The sequence below is a fragment of the Aristolochia californica genome, unplaced genomic scaffold (assembly GCF_029961685.1).
Source record: "Aristolochia californica isolate CCGP_79_NKW_82.1479 unplaced genomic scaffold, dmAriCali1.0.hap1 SCAF_9, whole genome shotgun sequence".
NCBI lineage: Eukaryota > Viridiplantae > Streptophyta > Magnoliopsida > Piperales > Aristolochiaceae > Aristolochia > Aristolochia californica.
In genome coordinates, this window is record NW_027182290.1 from 38875266 (window position 1) to 38895275 (window position 20010).

At 37.5% G+C, this 20010-nt stretch overlaps 2 protein-coding genes across 3 annotated transcripts; one reads left to right on the plus strand and one right to left on the minus strand.

The window, feature by feature from the left end:
• Positions 1-861: 861 nt before the first annotated feature.
• LOC137940954 (vacuolar cation/proton exchanger 5-like) lies at positions 862-5038 on the minus strand. The gene is made up of 11 exons (XM_068786074.1): positions 4778-5038; positions 4637-4704; positions 4502-4530; positions 4209-4405; positions 3719-3931; positions 2424-2555; positions 1945-2061; positions 1760-1813; positions 1348-1464; positions 1018-1114; positions 862-944 (listed from the first exon to the last, which is right to left on the minus strand). The coding sequence occupies exons 1-11, from the start codon at positions 5036-5038 to the stop codon at positions 862-864; spliced, it is 1368 nt and encodes a 455-aa protein (XP_068642175.1).
• A 3730-nt stretch (positions 5039-8768) lies between these two features.
• Positions 8769-13130, plus strand: LOC137941331 (uncharacterized). Of its 2 annotated transcripts, none has more exons than XM_068786692.1 (3): positions 8769-9148; positions 10538-12329; positions 12532-13130. In XM_068786692.1, exons 2-3 carry the CDS (start codon positions 10592-10594, stop codon positions 12912-12914), a joined length of 2121 nt encoding a protein of 706 aa, XP_068642793.1. In that variant the 5' UTR covers positions 8769-9148; positions 10538-10591; the 3' UTR covers positions 12915-13130. The 2 variants fall into 2 exon arrangements, with proteins under 2 accessions (XP_068642793.1, XP_068642794.1); XM_068786693.1 differs by having other exon boundaries at positions 10587-12329.
• Positions 13131-20010: the final 6880 nt, after the last annotated feature.

Sequence of the window (20010 nt, forward strand, 5' to 3'; positions counted from 1 at the left end):
TATGGTATTTAGCCGATTATATATGACAATATGACATTTATGTAGGCGCTATTCAAAAATTAGCCCAATGTTTATTTTTAATATACTCCTGAAATATTATATATATATATATATATATATAAAACTAGAATTCATGGGTGGAAGAAGGTTAAGGTGTATGCATGGAGTGAAATTGTGACCTTTTGTTTTTTTAAAGCTTATCCAAATTGGTGCGTGAGAACTGGCCGATAGTTCGAGTTCGGCTCCAAAAATGTTGAATCGAATTCGAAATTGGGTTTCGGGTTTGTTTAAGTCAGCCTGTTTAGTTAAACTGGTGGAAGGAAGGGGAACGAGACGTTCAACTTCAAGATGGAGTCTTCCGTCCTTGGGGATTCAGGAATTGTGAAGAGGCATTTCGTCGATAGAATAGGGACTCTCGTTTGGACCTCGAATCTTGCTCAAACTCAAATTCGAGTTCGTTAAAAAAAATTTCGAGCTTGCCCAGTTAGACATCGCCGATTGAAATCTAAATGCTTGCTCATTCTCGCTTCTCCGCTTCTGCTACATTTCTATTGGTCTGCTTTCAAAAGCAAATGGGTGGAATACAGGACTTCAGAACTCACATGCAAATGGAATATGCAAGTAAGAATATAATTTCCTTCGAACGTATTGTACTAATACAGTATTTTTGCTTCTACGTGTACACAAAATCTCCTCATCTTCTGTTGCACATACATGCAAGAAAAACTAGTACTGTGCAGTAATTTTGGACGACCATTAGTGTTGACCCTGGAAGAAAAACGGGCCTTTTTCCCGAGCAGCAGTGTGATGAGCAGGCAACGGCAATATGAAATCTGTACAGTAGAAGCAAAAGGTGTAGCTCTAGCCTTTCTTGCTCTTAAGATCGGTGGCTGTCCGCTGCAAAACCATAATATTTTCAGTAAGTCGCGCGGATAAGCAGATGCCTGCAGCAACAAACTACTAACCAACTGCTACTATTGGTGAAAAGTTCTGGTTTTCTGTTCATGAGAAACTCACCAATAGCTGAAGGATCTACATGTACAAAGAAACTCGCAGCAACTATAAGATAACTGAGTATGAGCATTAACCCTTTGAAGTAGTTAGAAGTTCCATCCTACAATTTCAAATGACTGGTAAGCACAAGCAGACAGTAGCTAGAGAACACAATTTCAATTGCAAACTGGTAAACAGTTTTGAAAGAAAGAAGTCAGAAAAAAAAGGAAATACTGCTGTTAAAGAAAGAAATCAGAAGAAAAAGAACCAATAATTCATTTTCATCAACTTAAGGCTGAGGAATTTCGTTTATCAAGGAATTGGAGACTTTCTTCCTTCTCATATCAGACCAACCTGCAATAAGAAGGCCACCACTAAGACGGTTATGAAGAGACTGGCTGTCTCAAAAAGTTGGAAATTTAAGTCCATTGGTTGACCCATGATCCACCCTACAATCACACAGAAAGGAATCTGCAGCCAAAAAACTAGTTTGATTAAAAAAGAAGTGTAAATCATTGTGATGAAGAAGATGGAACTAACAAAGAAACATAAATAATCCAGATGAATTGTGGTATGATAAAGATACAGAAATTATTTGAAAATAGTTCATCTAATCATAGAACAGGATTTAGAACATGGAAAAACGATAAGCAATCTTGTATAACTCTTCTGTGTCAAACAACTGAGAAGCTACCAAAAGTATGGGCAGAATACTTTCAAGTAAAGTATCAAACATAAAACAATACTGCATAATTCAAGTACCAACCCCAAACATTGCTATTTGTGTTGACGATCCAATTGCGACCCCCAAAGAAATGTCCTAAAATAATATAAAAGAGAAATTATAAGATATAACAAAAGGAGAACTCCCAAAATAGCTGGAGCAGAACTCTCTGAAGATTCAAAAACACTTTAGGTGACAAAAAATGCCCATGCATAATATATGCTTACAAGTTTGTCCTTCATTGCAAACATTATGGCACTTGCATGTTCAGCAGCATTCCCCACAATTGGAAGCACAATAACACTAATAAATGCAATTGGCATTTTCCATGCAATGGATGCTCCCTGAAAAAAAAGGTGAAATGAGCCAGATAAAAATCGATACAGTCATATAATACAACAATGAGCAGAAATTAAACACAAAATCACATAAACAACAGTAGTGTAGAATTACTATTCTGTAAGTGTTCAATTTGTTTTTTTTTTTTTTCCAAAGAAAAAGAAAAAGAGAAGTGTCACTAGATGAATCTTATAATTGCAAAAACAAATAAATTTGAATATGGTTTAGCTCATGAACAAACATAGAAGGCAGCCATTAAGATCTGCTAGTAGAAAAACAAGGATGAAACAAGGCTGATAACAGAACACAAATAAGATGGTCCAATTAAAAAATAATCAACTTCAGTGGTATAAATGGGTTTCCATACCTCTAGGGCTTCAACGAGGTATCCTGACAGGAATGAGATCCATACAGTTATTATTGCAAGCCAGATGATGGATTCCCATTTGGAGATCTCAGGAATATCATCTTCATCTGAGCTCCTTGCACTTTCCCCTTCCTGAGACCATACTTTTTGGTTTAAAAATATATAATTAAAAGGAAAGCAATAATCAATTTCAATAACTATGGAAGTGACATGATCGAATAGGATTATCTCACTAGGCTACTAAGGCAGCTGAAAAAAAGAGGTATGTCACTGGGGTATTGAAGCAGCTGAAAACATGGCCATTAAATCCAACCCAAGCCATGTTCCTGAGCTATAAGAAGGTAATCAATTGGACTTGTTTAAGGGTCTGTTTGGAATTCACAGAAAAGAAAAGAAAAGAGGAAAGAAAGTTATTTGCTGTTGTATGGCAGCAAAGAATCATTGAGAGAAGAAAATAAAAGAGAAAATCACTTTCTCTCTTAGTTAATAAATTTTCTCTCACAAAATGATGGAATTTGGGGAGAAAAGAAAAGAAATGGAAACTTGAAAGAAAATCTTAATCATAAAAAAATTAAAATATTACGTTTTTTTCTTTTTTATTTTTTACTTGTATCCAAACAAGAGAAACTATATTTCTCTTCCATTTTCTCTCTCATTTTCCATGGGCATCCAAACAAGAGAACTTTTCTTTCCTTTTTTTTTTTTTCTCTTTCTTTTCTCTCCTGTTTTTGTATTCTAAACACAGCCTAAGTCTCAGAGTATCATAGTCATATTTCTACTAGATCCTTAAAATCATAAGCAACATAAAATGAACAGTCACATAAATCTAGCCTGATGATTCTCTATACATATTGAATAAAAAATAAAATCTGGAGATATGGATTATAGTGTTGGAGCTTAAGCCAAAAATAAGGGAAAGCAGTCTCCACTTTTTTTATCAAGATGAAAATATAGTCAGATCTTGACAGCTGAATGAACAGCTTCAGAAGTTTTAAATAGCAAAGCCGCCAAAGAAAAGAAGAAAGAAAAAAATGCAAATTTTTATTTCAAATATTTGACAAGCATGTTTTGCCAACGAAGAACAGAAGATCGAATCAAAGTCTCAAATTATTGAGGCAACATAGGTCAGCTATCCATGAATGTCCAAGAAAATACTTGAAGCACAGACTTATGTGTATGCAATTAAAACGAAAGTCATACTGGAATAATGCTAAAATTTAACTCTCCAGACCAATAATATTAGATAGATCATTAGAAGAAATAGGGGTTCATCTCACTAAATGTTCACTACCAACCTCATTGACAGGGATATAGAGATTCTTTCGACTCTTCAGCTGAAATACTAGATAGGCTGCATATGCAATAAGCATGATGCAGCTGCTAAACCTTGAAAGAGCCAACTCTGACGTTCCAAAGTGCACTTCAGTGTGTGTATAGTGGAGAACAGCAGGAAATAGTACTCCCATGACAGACATCAACAGTAATCCTGAATTCACAACGGCTGTTGCCTGTTCATAAAAGAATGGTAATTGCAGTTGTAAATAGCAAATACAGATCAATAATCTAAAATTTAAAGAAAAAGAGGAGATAGACCCATCTCCCCTCATCCACCCCTCAAAAGGACTAAATTTTCTGAAATAATAAAAGTAAAGAGTTTCTAAAGCAAATTCACGTTCCTTCATGAAAATAAGATCAATCCTCACCATCTGAATGGATCCCATTCACAAAGAACAATGAGAGCTCTCACTTTTTTTTATTTCAAGAAATCTCAACCCCACAAATTACCTTGTTAAAAACCTGCTCCTTCTGATTGAAAACAATTCCTCCAAAGAAGAAAGCACAACCAAGTACCAACAACATGTTTGATAAAATTGATCCCAAGAGTGATTGCTGAACAACACGTATCATTCCATTTTGCATGGCATAAATTGATATTATCAGTTCTGTTGCATTTCCAAATGTTGCATTAAGAAGACCTCCAACTGCATGCACCACATAGAATACTCAACCAGTTGTATGAAAAAACAAAAGTGTTTATGGTATGAAGAAAACAAAATTGATTTTCACAATGAAATTACCTGTAGCTCCAGTGAAACAAGAAAGCTGCCTACACCAGACGAGCAGAGGATCAATCAAGAAATATTAGAAACTTTTCAGAAGGCACAAAGGCAGAGGGTAGAAAAGAACCCCATGGGGGAGTGACAGAAACATACTCTGTGGCAAATCCCAAACGTTCAGCCAAAGGAGTTATTCCCAGCAAGGTTAGAAAGAAAACCCAACCCTGCAGTTGACTTGAGAACTTATTCACCCATTAAACATAACATAGAAACCAAGCAGAGGACTTGAGAACTCACATGATGACCACTCAGATGATTGACCACAATTGCTAGAGGACCAAAAGGTATTAACAGATTGAGTCTATTGGAGAGAATAACAATTTTGATGCTGTTTAACAACATACTCCCTGTGTTATGGCGATTCCATTCTTGTGGGGGACGTGAAATGGAGTCATGCTGAACTGAGTTCAACATATGAGCTTTCCTGGAAGCTGCTGAGGGGCTAACTAGACTTTCGTCCTCAAACTCAAGTTCTAATCTGCCATTTCGTGACCCCATCTGCATGATGATAAACAAGAAATATTAAATCGAATGGGTTAATAAAGAGTCCAAACTTTTTATCAATAAAATTCTGATGACTTTTAAATTCATATTCATATTGGCTCTGTTCCTAAAGGGCAAGAAAAAAGTTAAAAATTGCTCACTTCAAGCTCATTGTGGACTGGAATCATATTCGATTCTTTACTCGTTTTATCCATCTGCCATGCAAGATAAACAACAGATCTTTTCCAAATACAAGCATCACTGCATGCATAAAAGAAGTTTAGCAGTGTGGCATTCAAAGAAATGAATAAAAGAGAGAGACAGGATGGAAGGTAACTAGTATGGCATTTGTATTTGTATAAACCCAGAACGAGGACAAATAGAAAAGAAAAGCGCCTAAAAGGAACAAAGTTCCAGTACGTAAACACTAAAAAAACCCATTATTGATGCAGGAACAGCTTAGGCTTGCAGAAGTAGGCTCAGTTTTTTAAACCTTTGTCAGCATAAGCACAATAGAAGTGAAGCAGCAAACTTGTGTGAGAATTCGAAGGCCAGGTAGAGAAGATTTAAGAATTTTACTTTCGGAAAACTTTTAGGATATTTTTTCTCGTGCAACACTGTTCAGGATGCGAAGCAAATATCAACACGAAGCAGAAGGAAGAAAAAAGGCTATTAGTTCCAAAAGGGCAATCTCATTGCTTCATCATCCCAATAGAGCATCATAGCAAGATCCTTCAACATCCATCGGGGCAACGGCAAGTTGGTAATCCGACAGCATTAACAGCAAAACAAAGGAATCATAAAGAACCATAGAAAATCAAAGGTCCAAACGCTTACAGAAGAAAGAAAAAACAATCCAGAGACAATCAGCGAATAAAAATCAAGGACGCCAATGCAAAACGCAGAAACATCAGAGCGAGTAAGAGTATCTTACCTACAATAACCGATACTTCATGCGAAGCCGGCTGCTATCTTTCTCCATGAAACCGGCGAAGTTCGAAAATAACATGCAGTAGATTGGACAGGCTATCTTGAAAAGAAAGAAACGACGTAGAAAAAGAGAGGAAGAGAGAGGAAGGGAGGATTGGTCGGAATGAAGCAACACCGAAATTTCCGTTGGCTGTGAAGCTTCAGAAAGGTTTTCCAACCGCCATGAACCACCTATAACGAAACCGTTTTTTGCTATTTTTTTGCCAACCACCGATTTCTCGTTCTGGATTCTGTGCTTGTGAATGTGATGATGGACGTTTCCATCTGATGGTTCTATCAATCTGTCCCAAATAATTATTTCTTTATCTCCAAGATCCATTAGATGCAGTATAAGATAAATATTTTCCTCATGAGATATCATTCGATAGTTTGAAAAAATCAAATCGATAAACAAGCAAATTAAAAAAAAATCAAATGATTAGATAAGTAAAGAGATCAAATTAAGCGATAAATTTGTTGATTGGATTAACACTTTATTAACGATCGATTTTAGTAAAAAAATCAATAAGGAAAGAAAGGCACCCTAACTCTCCCAATGTAAGGGAGATTGAGTGGAGAGTGGTACCTCTCCTTATCCTTGCCTTATGGCTGGAACGAGGGAATAAAGGGGAGGGGAAGACCTCTCCCTTGATGTCCAAATAAGGGAAAAACTAAGGATCCCTTTTTAAGAAGTTACTTTTAAATAAATACTTAAAAGGCCAATAATATCCTTTACTAACATAAGTTGAAGATAATATGGTGATATATATACTTTTTTAAATTAAAATATAAAAAAATTATAATTTACCTTTAGGTGAAAAAATTTCATATGTTGTTTCAAAAACCTAGTCTTACACAAATGGTTTTTCGTATCGGATCAACCCTCCTTGGCCTTATTCCTACGTATGACAGTGGATTCGGTTTTAGGTAGGTTTTAGAAATCGAACTTTGCTCCACAACCCCGTCCCACAACCTCGTCACTCGACCTTTTCGTAGAACGGATTTTTTCAACCCCATCCACGCCCTACAACTCCGCCCTGCAACCCTGTTGACCTCCTTGCTCCACCTTGTTTGGTATGTGCAATGAGTCTGAATTTTCAACCTCATTTCCTTGCATGTTTAAATATGTTTCTAATATATTTAAAAAATGTATCAAATTCTTTAACTTGTTACTATTTTGAGCTTTAAAAAATATTCAAAAAGTATATTAATTAAAAAAAAACTATATAATGTAACATATATTTCGTGGTGACAGGATTTCATGGGACAAAGATGGAAAAACAATTTCCTGCCTTGAGACCATGCAAGGATTTAGAGTTCAACCACCCCCATCATGCAGGAAAAAACAATGATCTCGTCCCTGCATTTAATGGATTGGGGGCGGGTTCCTTTTGAAACTCTACAAGTGGTTTTTACTAGTCAGCTAAAGCCTATAAGTGCTTCCATGTGGCTTGTAGAAATTAAAAGAGGCTTGTAGACTAGAAGGCACTTATAAAAATATATTTTGCTTAGATGAACACATAAATATTTTTGAAACTTTAAAATTGATAACGTAGCAAAAACTAGCTGAAATTATCAGAGTGTTACTCGGGGTGGTACCAAGCCAAATTGACTCGTAAATCTTTCTAGTTCGACTAAAAAAAAATCGACTCAGTTTAGTTTTTACTTGAGCTTGGCTCGAGCTCAAACGTGAAATAAGGCTCGTTAAGTATAACAAGATGAACTCGAGATTTTCCAAGTTCGACTTGTTAGCTTGTGAGTCTACTCATTCCCAATATTTTCTAAGAAAATATCCTTTACTCTAATTGCTATTGTCAATTCCCTCTTTAGTTGGTTGATACTTGCTCTTATTTACCTCCAACCTAAAAAATGATCGATTGTTCAACCTTTTTAAGTGTTGTCTGCCAATGGAATAAATACTATTGATGGAGGTATTTGTTATTTCTTTTAGGTCTATTAAGCTGATTATTATGCATTAGCATACTTTATTGTAAAGATTTGGACTCCTATGTGATACCTTGTAATTCAATGATACTAAGGTTATCATAATATTCTATTTATTTATATTTGTATTTTTTGAAGTTTTAAATGTAAGTTGAACTCAAACCCAGCTAAGAGCTCAGGCTCAAATTTAGTTAAAATTTTGGGTTCGAGCTCAATTCCAATTGTAGGTTTGAGGCTGAACTCGAGTTTAAATTAATCAGATCAAACTAAACTCGAGCATATGCATGTTCGAGATTAACTTGGATCAATGCCACCCCTAAGTCTTACAACTCATTAGGTTAACCCATGACTCGACTAGCTCATACTAGTCTGGAAAATATATTGCCCATTGTATTTTTTACTAATGCTCCCTGACCCAAGTCCAGATTTTGAACTCAAGAATAAAGATGGCTATGTGGTGGGTTTTGGAAAACCCAACCCTGCCCACTCTAATATATAAGATTAAAAATTAAATAATAAACTAAATTTAAAGTCATTCAATTCAAATTACATCAACATTATATGAAATTTTATATAATAACATAATAACGTAATTAAAACAATTAAATAAAGAATTTAATCTAATTAAACAAATAATTTGTTTTAAAATATGCTAAATAGTGGAATGCCCGTGGAGTGAGCCTTTTCCTTAAAATATAATATTAATAGCGCGGCAAGCGCGAGAAAGGCCAAATTATCGCGGAACTGAGCAATTTCACAAGTTTTGATAATTGATTGATCGAGTTTCTGGTCGCAGAGGAGTTATCCTGAAGCGCATCCCTAGTGACAAGACTCCAGAGCGCGAGTTCTTCGTTCTCCCACGCTTGTCTCCGGCCAGCGGCGTTCCTGCTCTCAAATCTCTCTCCTCCCTGTGGTTTTAACGCATCGACGCGAAGTAATGCGGATTCTCGCAGAGTTCATCCGCTTCTCGTTTTCTCCGCGAGCCAAACGCCCTGCGTCCGGCAGACGAGGCTGATCGCGATTCCAGTGAAGTGCACGTCCCATTCCGAAGTGGGACCCTTCTCTGGGTTGGATCTGCACGTGCCACGTATTGATTAATGCACACAGTGCCCAAAAGCAGCAGTTTCAAGAGTCGCGTGTGCTGTCTCCTCTCTGCTATCTCCCAAGGAACAGTGGGCATCGTCGCTGCTCTGTGTGGCTTCTAATAGCAAGGTAAAGTTGATGCTTTTGATCCGGTTTTCTGATTTCTCTGCTCTGATTTCGTGGGGCCCTACTCTTTTTCGTCCTGCGATGCTCTTCCGTTACTTTTCCTTAGAGTTTATTCGTCTTCGAATTTGACCGGATCTATGCCTGCGCGATTGGTTACATGGTAAGTTAACCCAATGGAGATTTCGTTTACTTTGTTATGATTTTCCAGGACGGAATTGAAATTTGTCTTTGGTTGTCCGTACTTGTGTTGTGTGTTTGTTTTTCTACCCTCCAGTTGCATTATGTCTGGTATAGTCTCTACACTTCGTGCTCTTGCTGTTATGATTCCCGATGGAGGGGGCGGAAGTCTTGAAATGGGCTTTTCGTCATTCATGGGTTTCTGAGTTTGAAATAATGATAAGACGAAACTAAGCCGACGGGGATGATTGATGCCCTTGAGCCTAACCTTGATGAGGTACCTCTTGGGGGTAGTGGAAGGCATGTTACTGAAGGGAAGGTCCTGTCATTATGTAGTTTACAATTTCATCGTTTTAGCAAGACTGCTCTGTTTTTTTTTTTTTTTTTGTGCTTCATCTCTTGAAAAGAAATTTTAGAGGAAGAAAAATATCTGCCTGAAGGTAAAATATGTGGGATGCGTAAGAATCGAAACTTAGTAACTGGTATAACGTTAGGACTTACAAATGTATACTGAAACTTACCGGGATTTGGAGTTCTCTTTTATTTGTACTTGCTTTCCCTCTCCTGCTTTTTTCTTTTCACGATTCCCGGAATATTGTTACCGGTACTCGTCTGGTCTCTCCCCAGCTCGATTCCGCTAAGTTTGGCTTTGGGATTGTTCCATGCTGTTTCGTATCAGCAATACCAAATGGGTCTGCGTCTCATACGCCTATCTACTGCTGGGAGGAATATATAAACATGCCGCATCCGCAAGACAGTTGTTTTAGTAGGAGATTAAAGGTTTAGTAAGATATAATGATCGAAATTTCCTGAACATTTTCAGGATTTAGAATGCATTTCAGAGTTCAAGAAGTTGTTGAAATATCAAATGTTTATCACTAGTTCAAAAATGGAAGTTGAATAATTATGTGGAAGCTGGGATTACTGAAAATTGAAACTCAATGAGGATACAATTACTACCTACTGTTACAGAATCTATGATAAATGATCATATGGAATTTCTCTCTTTAATGGGCAAATGTTGAAATGCATTTTTTCCTAGGTCCAAACTCTAGTATGTTCATGCTGTTCCAGTTGATATATCACAGATTTTTCTACGTATATGTGACAGAGCTAAGATATGAGTTGATTTAGTATATGGATATCACAATTATTTTTTTGGACATTATTTGTTCTTATGTCTTACTTTCCCTAACTTTGCTTCTCGGTTAACAGAATACTGGATCTTTGACATCACATTGAATGGTGTAAATTTTCTTCTCAGCTGCAATGGATGTAAATAATGAACCACTCAACATACGCAACCATGGTACAGTTATTGATAAACAAAAAGCGAGGGTCCAATGCAATTACTGTGACAAGGCGATGAGTGGTTTTAGCCGTCTTAAGTACCATTTAGGAGGTGTTCGTGGGGATGTATTACCGTGTGAAAATGTGCCATTCAATTTGAGGTCAGTAATTAAAGATTTGATCCTTGGAAGGAAACAAGAGAAAATGAGCAGGGAAGCTGTCAATTTATTCAATTCAGGTGTTACACCAAAGGGAAGTCTTGGCTCAAAGTTCGACTCAAGTCTTACACCAGAGAGGAGTCTTGGTTCCATAGTAACAAATTCTCGTTCAACTTCATTAGGGAAGAGAAAGAAGGTTGTGGAACGTCATTCAGAAGAAGCAGAAACAGGTAGTGGTACAGGGTGCTCAGTAATAGATGAAGAAATCCCTGATGGATGTGAGTTAGAGGGTTCAGCAAAGCATCTTCTAAGATGCATAGGCAGATTCTTTTATGATTCTGGCATTGATTTTGGAGCTTCCAGTTCTCCTTACTTTCGTAACATGATTGAAGCTGCCATCAGTCATGGACAGGGATACAAAATTCCCCGTTATGAAGAGCTAAAAGGATGGGTACTTCAGGAGGAAGTGCATGAGGTACATGAGCATGTAAAGATGGTCAAGCAATCGTGGGAATGGACAGGCTGTAGTATATTATCAGACACTTGGACTAGTGAAATGGGCAAAACCCTGGTTATTGTTCTAGTAGACTCCCCAAAAGGAACCATATTTCTAAAATCTGTAGATGCTTCTGATTCTGTTGGAGATGTTGATAAACTATTTTTGTTGTATGACAGAGTTATACAAGAGGTTGGGGTTAATAACGTGGTCCAAGTACTCACACATGATACATCAAATACAATGGAAGCTGTAGGCAAAAGGATATCGGAGAAGTATCGAGTGCTCTTTTGGAATCGGTGTGCTTTACATTGCATTGACTTAATCTTAGAGGATATTGGAAAGATGAATCAAGTGCAGCAGTTGCTCAGTGAAGCCAAGACAATTACTAAGTTCATTTATGGAAACAAAGCAATTCTGAAATTGATGAAAGATTATACAGGTGGAAGAGATATAATTAGACGCTCAAAGTTCCAGGCTGCAACACCCTTTGTTACATTGGAGGCTATTGTCTCTCAAAAGGAAAATTTGCAGATTATGTTTGAATCATCAACTTGGAACAACTCTGTCTGGGCTTCTAAGGTTGAAGGAACGAAGATTGCCCAATTGGTCCAAGAGCCCCCTTTTTGGGAAGGAGCTTCTGAAGTCCTAAATGCAACTATGCCACTTGTCCGATTTATGCAACTGTTAAACAACGATGATAAGCCTACAATGGGATACATATACGAGACAATGGATCAAGCAAAAGAAAGCATTAAGGAAAATTTTAAAAATATTAAAGCGAAGTATCTTGGATTGTGGAAAATGATAGATGAAGTATGGGACAATCAACTTCATAGTGCTCTTCATTCCGCGGGATATTTTCTGAATCCAAGTTTATTTTACTCAAGTGACTTTTTTACGGATACTGAGGTAACTACTGGTCTGTTGTGTTGTATTCTACGGATGGTCAACGATCCTGCAGTTCAGGACCATGTACTTGCGCAGCTTGAAGAGTACAGGGGAGGCCGTGGAGGCTTTAGTAAGCCGATTGCAGTTGAGCAAATAAGAAGAATATATCCAGGTTAAAGAATTTTGTTTTCTCTTACTCATGTTATGTATGTTGACTAAAGCATGCAACACAAACACTCATGATTGCTTATCATCTCAATTTAGTTTAACTCAGTACATCCAAGATTCTTTCTACTTAAGCAGAACTTTTCATGTGGTTGGTTTTCTCTTTTCTGCAATTTCTTACTGATTTCTTTCCTAATTCGACATTGCAGGTTTGTGGTGGTCATCATATGCAGACCACTGCCCTCAACTTCAAAGACTTGCGGTTCGAATATTAAGCCAGACATGTACAGGTACCCTGAAATTTAACTTGAAGAGGAGTCTGTTAGAGAAGTTACACAGCAAGACCTCAAATGGTATAGAGGATGAAAGGATGTCTGATTTGGTATTTGTTCATTACAATCTTCAACTTCGGAATCGTAAATATCAATTTTTCACGGATGAAATTGACCTAATGGATGAATGGGTTCGACAAACTCCCGAGGTGGTCCCTTATGTCGACGAAGAGAACGGTGGGAATGCAGATACACGCAACACAGATGCTGCTACTTGTGCCAGTAAGCAACCTTCAATTGCGGGAGTGAAAGAAGAGTAAGAGTAAGACGAATGAAAACCTGTATGTATCTTTGTTCATAGGTTTGTTTCATAAAAAGACAGAAGGTTAGAAGTTATTTTAACTTTTGATATGTATACAGTAATGGGAAATGTTGATATTTGAAAATTGTGAAATCTGGATTCTGGGTCATTCACCATTTCATGAGTCTTGGTTAGGCTGTATGGACCTCTTGTGAAGAATATATAAACTGAGGGAACAAAATCCAAAGTAATAACAGGTACAGTTTTGGAAAGTTGAAAAGTGAATGGAATGAACTGTAAGTTTGCATCATTGTGATTGTCTCTCATGTCCACTTCTCTTGAGTAGGTTGGCTTTCCGTACTTAACCCATTAATCTTTTAGGTTGTATTGGCCAATTTCTTTACATGGTATCAGAGTTAGGCATGCCAAGTCTCACGTTTGAATCCCGTGAGAGGCGGTCAAAAATGGGTAGGTGGGTTAACCCTAAACCCTGAACGGATTTATTTTTGTCTTCGTCTTTCTTGTTCGTGTTCGTCGAGAAACCAAAGAGTTCAACGCTTTATCTCGTTGGAGATTTGGATTGTTCTGTCAGTCCCGTGAGGTAGTGGTGGTTTCGTCCACCACCGTGAGTTTGTTGTGCCGTCAGCCGTTGAGTTTCGTAAGATCGTTTGTTCAACCATTGTCGGATTGTTCGTTTGACATGGTATTAGAGCTAGGCACTCTATGTCCAGCCTTTGAATTCCGCGGGTAGCGGTAAAGGCGGGGTGGGTGTGGTTACTGTCCACATCTCTTGAGTAGGTTGGCTTTCGTACTTAAATGACTAATTTTTAGGTTGCATTGGCCTCTTGACAGGCAAACTGTGGAATCTGTGAAATTTGAGGTGTATGGGATCTTCTCATCTGAAAATACCTCTTACTGTCCTAATTTTCTTCTCAATTCTCACTTCATAGGCTAAGCTTTTATTAGGAACTGGTAGTGTGTTTAGAATTGTTATGGGAATTCTTTTACTGGAAATTTGATGTTGGTATATTAGATTCTAGAATAAATCTTTGTTGAAGAAAGAAATTAAGAGTTAGTGAGAAAATTGAAACTCTTAATTTAGATTTTAAAAATATAAATATAGTGTTAATATAATTTATAGGATCACCAAATAATTGACATGAATATGAGTTAACCAAAATAAAGAATAATTATTATAGCTATTTTATATATATTTATCCTATTAATAAATATTTTTAATAATAAATAAATTATTATTGTATAAATTTAGTAAGAAGTCATTGTGTTATATAAATACTATATTTACATTAATTAAATAAGTGCATTTATTTAAATAAAGAGAAATATATTTTAAACTTAAATAATTTACATTATTAATTTAAATAACTAAAACATATTTAAGTTAATATTTAATTATTTGTATTTATTAAATAATAATATTTTTTCTAGGATTGAAATAACAATTGTTATAGTTATTATTAATATCTTATATTAATACTATAATAGAGAAAATTTACTAAAATTATTCTATTTTAAAATTAAGAGTATATAATAATTTGAATTTTTTTGTGAAATAATTACATAAATTATTATATTAAGTAAACTGAGTATGCTAATTTTAATAAAGTAAAATAGATTTTTATACGAATTAAAAAATATTTAAATAATTATTATGTTTAATTTTATTTTAAAATTTTAATATGCTATTAAAGTAATAATATTTTATTTTAACATTAAAAACTGAGGAGTTCATTTATTTCTCAATTTTCGAATGAGCACCCAACGTTGAAAAAGCTTATATGGCAATAGTGACGCCCATTTGGACTTGTTCGAGTAGTTCAGCATTTCGGTCTTTTCCGACGTTGAAAAGGGTCTCGTCTAATCTTAATCCACGCCAGAAAGACTGGTTCCGATTTGGAAAATAGAAGATTCATGAAATCCTAATCGTGGACTTAAATGAAATCCTTTGCAACCCTAACAGTTTTTCAGCTGTTTTTGTGGATTTTTTAAAAAGAAGCTTGTGCTCCTGCTGCGCAATCAATGGAAGAAGATTGAGAACGATTCGGAGACGGTCGACTCTCCTCCTGGTCCGTCTGGAATCAAGGCGATGAAATCAATCGAGGGCCTTGGTGTAATCAATGAACAGCGCTGCGCCCCTTACTTGCCCGCGATGCAGAGTCTCCACAAGCCTCTGATTTTCATATTTCCCCTCCTCTTCCTCAGGTGCGTTACTTCACAGCGCGGCCACCCTGTCTCGGCGAATTCGACGACAGCAGCTCCAAGTTCACCGAGCTATTTGCAGTTCAACGCCTGCAGCCTCCTGATATATCTGAATCTTCACTTTCTGGTCCGGTGATTCAGTGAGGCTCTCGATTCGGCAGCGTTTGGCTAGGGCTTAGGGGTGGCTATCGTGCCGAGCATCTAAATACTTCCATTAATAGTATGGCCTATCTTGACAAACGGTTAAACCAATGTAACTCTAGTTCAAAAATGGGTTCACCAAATGATTAAGAGACGATTAAACCCTAGGCATTTCTAATTATTCTGAAGTTGATAAGTTTGTGAGGCATGAGGGCTCACATTTAATAATGGATCTTCGCAAGCCATAGTTACTCACCCCTTTCACAATTAGAGACTTAAAGACTTGTCTCCAAATGCACAAAAAACACAAAAAACTTAGCTAATCTATCCGGTTTCTAAAGATTTGTTTTTTTAATCGCGACTATGTTACCACAATTTTAGTGGCCCTCTGGACAAAGCCTAGTCTCCGTCAACCCTGGCATGTGGCTCGGGGTGACTTCACGAATACATGCATACCACGTTTCACACGAGTCTGGTGGCTCCATCGAACCGCCGGCTCGATTGGGGCATTTTCCCGTTCCTGGGCCCAGGGCCTGGGCTTATCATTTAGTACGATTGGCTAAAAACTGGTGGGGCCCCGTGTGATGACCGTAAATAAAAAAAAATCAGAAATATTGCAGATAGGACAAAATCGAGGTGGGCTCAGTCGGAATTGAGCAAACCGACGATCTTTCACTATTTTACAACCCTACCACTGCACTAACCCCCACACGTTCCGCTCCTTCCTCCCATGATATCGACACGTAACTCGACATACCGGTAAGACTGGGATCTCTGTCCGGTTGCAATAGCCAGTAGCCGGTAAAGCAGAGCGGCGTGGGCGGTTTCGTGCCGGGACAAAAACTGGGAAACCGCTTCTGCGAGGGTATAAAAATCTGGTCCGGTGATGCAGTGAGGCTATCGATTCGGCAGCCTTTGCTTCTTCTTTTAGAAGGCAGTCGGCCGACTTTCCGAGATAGAAGAAGGCTCCCGTTTCGTTCGTAGAGAGAAAGGAAAGCTCCGCCTTTTTGCAATTTTTTTTTAATTTTTTTTAATTTTTATTTACCGTTTCGTTTGTCGCCCGTTCATGGAACCAGAATCCGATCGAGAGCTGTGTAATGGCGAAGTGGAGACTGTTTGCAGTTTGTGCGGGGATATCGGTTTACGGAATGCTTTAATTCCTTGCAAGAAATGCCGTTTCCGACATCAGCACACGTGAGTGCGGATCTGTGCTTTGTGTTCGCCGTTTCTTGTAGCAGTTTTGACATTCTTTCTTTTCTGTTCAAAATTCGTGCTGCTTTCGTCTAGATTTCCTATTAGTGTCATGAAACGGAGAGGGATCTTTTTTTTTTGTTGCTTGTTTGGTATAGTAGATTGGCCTTGTTGCCGGAAATAATTATCTTCGAGTCCGCGTTTTAAGTTTTTCCTCTGTGAGTATCCGTTATTAATTTTCCGAGGCTGAAAATAAGCTCTGTAGCGTTTGCTTTCCTGTTTCTCTCGGTAGTGATCCGTTTTGTGTTTCTCTCGGCCATGAATCGTTTCAGGTATTGCAGCAGATTTTATCCGAACATAGACATGGAGAAATGGTCTTGCGAGTGGTGTCTTCACGAAGAAGATAAGCAGGCAAGCAGGAGAAGTAAAGTTTTCGAGTTTCTTCTCGAGATCGCGCAGTCCTTGCCGGAAAATTCTTCGGACGGAAACGAGGAGAAGCGGATTTGCCGGAGGGAGGAACGAGTGGTGGAGGAGAAACGCCTCGCTACCCCAAGCAAAGAACACGTTTCGGAGCCGGAAGAGAACAAAAATACTGCAGTGAAGAAGAACGTCCGCTACGTAGATAAGAACAAAGCCTTGGATCGTTGGAGGAATCTTGCTAAGAATAGATTCGGTTGCCGGAGATACAAGCTTCTCGCCGACGTTCTTTGCTGAGATTGTTGTATGCTAGTTGCGAATTCGACGGAAAATAGGTAGGTTGTTGCCGTTGTTCCTGCCGTCGTCGTTTAGTAAAATGAACCTATCTATCCGGACGCCGTGTGGAATTCGATTTGGAAGAAAAAAAACAAGAAAGATTTCTGACATTCTGGTTGTTGACTTATCTTTTACATGTGCCGATTGTTGCTTTCATTCTTTCTTCCTCGTCTGCGTCCCGGCGAGTCTCTCACCTATCAGTACCCGGCCTAGAGGTATTTCATTTGCTTGCTTTAGGCTAAAAACATTGTTTTCCCCCTTGACATTGGTGTATATAACTAAAAGGCGTATTACTTGTTCCAATTAACAAAATTTGGGTAGAGGCACAGAAAGAAAAGCCCCTGTGAATCTGGCAGAATAAAAAATTTAAGATGCTGTTACGGTTCAATCCCATGAATTATCTTGTGTGCTGTTTGTGTTTCATTAAACACACATCTCAAATCTTGTAAAAAAATCGTAAAGCAGCTTCTGGAAACATCTACGATATGTCAAAGCCGGAGATCGAGGAACATTATGATTCCGTTCGGAGTCCGGATCCCTGTATCAGTTGGTCTAGTAAATTATTGGACCAAGCTCATTTCTCTGCAGGTCTCCCCCACACTGAGGTTTTCAAGTCGTTCTTACATTTTTGCCACGCTCTCGGTCTTATCCATGAGCTATCTGTTCTTCAGGTATTCACATAATTGCCATGACTTTGGAAAACGTATGATCACGCACCTGTCTTATCTGTCTTTCAAAATTCTAACCGCGTTCCCTTCCTTCCTTCCTTCCGGCAGTTCTCACGGGCAGTTTCTGGTATTTTCTGTAAGAAAGTGGCGGTTTCGGATACGAATTATTTAATTTTTACATCGATGACCGAACTCATGAAATACCAGAAACTTTTCAATACCACAGTGACCTTTTCAGAACCAAAATGGAGTTGCCGGAAATGAATCGAAAATTTACTTTGTCAGAACAGAGACAGGGTTTTGAACTGAGTTTACGAGGACAATGATCGGCTCCGAACTCGGTGGAGCACTTGACTCGAGCCCCAATAAGTATGTTATAAAAACCAAACCGGGTGGACCCTCGTTGGATCATTTAAGGAGATTAAATAGACAGTTTGGTCTTTTTGACTTTTATGTGTACTAATTGTATACGGTCACTACTTGCGGTCTTGCAAAGGTATTCATCAAAGGAGAGGCGGTGCCTTGAGAACTAATTCCCCTAAACTGTAATTCATTTTGGACATTTTGCCCACAGTTGGTTTTCCGAGTTTTGAATTCTTTGATCGGTCTAGTTTAAAGAGTTCACAGTCATGTTTCTAGCTTTTGGAAACAGTATAAAAGACATCTCAGAGATATATAAACATGAATCACTGAAGAGTTGTTCATATAAAAGGTTCATGCCAGGGTAGCTTACTTTTTAAGCCAGTGTCCAACACTAAAGAAAGAATCGTCAAAGAGCCGTTATTTTTATTTATTTTTTATCAACTCTAAGACCGGTAATGCCTACCATAAAGCGTCTATAACCAATAATTTCTCTTGATTTGTTGCCTTCAAAATCCTAACAACTGTAGCATATGGAAGTGGAACAGTTGGTGATGCAGGACCCACCACAGTCATAGTCCCACCCCCAAAAGGTAGGGGAAAGCGGTTGTTCCTCTCCAACAAAACAAGGTGAGCCGCTTGAGCCAATTATTTTGAGTAGAGACCAAACGGTGCGTAACACTCAATTCAAATTTTTTTTTTTTTTTGGCTCACTCACCACTCGCGCACAGTTGGCCTGTTGGTTCTGGATCGGTGAAGACAAACTCGTACGAACAACTCTCTCAGCTCATCTTGCTTCAGATGGGTAAGTAAAATTGTAAAGAAATACAGGTACCGGGTTCCGGGAAATTCTCAACTGCTCTTCAGTTTCTACTTTCATGTCAGGATTACTATCTGAACCTTTTTAGCCGTTGTCTCATCAGTGCAGGGACCCGTATTCCTTTTGTTTTGTAGTTATGGTATTTGAACCATTCAGGTTGTACCTTCAAAGCTTTACGATCTGAAGAAGAGGTTCGTCTAGTCAATGAATCTGAGCATTCAATGGTCAGTCAAGTCCACTTCCAAGGCGAAGTATATAAGCGTGTGGTATAATCTCAGTATCTAAGGTACTCATACCTACTAGCATTTATTTTGTTAGGAACACACAAGTAGATCAAGATAAGAGAATAGTGTTAATGGCTCGAGCTTCTTTTCAGTAGGCTCCACTGCCAATAATAACAGAATCTTTAAATAAAGTAAATGAATTTGTTGAAAAATTAAAAGAGAATCCAAAAGTTACAATTTTATTTTATTTTTATGTTGAAATCAAATCTTTAGAAAATAAAGGATTATAAAAAGTATTGCTTTATTTTGTAGTTAAATTATATGATATTTTTGGTAAAAAAATTTAATTAAAAAAAATGCTTCTAAGAAATATTAAGTACGTATTTCTACTAGGAAATGACTTTCCAAATAAAATTATTATTTTTAAATAGAAATAGATGGCCCTTAAAAAAAAAACTGTACTTTTATCTTAGATTGAGTAATCTACTTTTTGCTTTATTCTGCCCACTAACCTTTTGCTTTCATTTACTTCAAAATAAGAAAGTTGATGTGAAAGTGTATTCCTAAATTGAACTTCTCAAATCCAAATAGGATTTCTAGCTTAAAAGTTAAAAACGGGTTTGGTTTTGTGTCAAATCAGCTTTATTAGTAGGTTGACTAGTAAAACATATGACATAGATCAGAATAAAACACGAATTTTTTATTTTTATTTTTATTTTTGGCAATACACATAAGAAT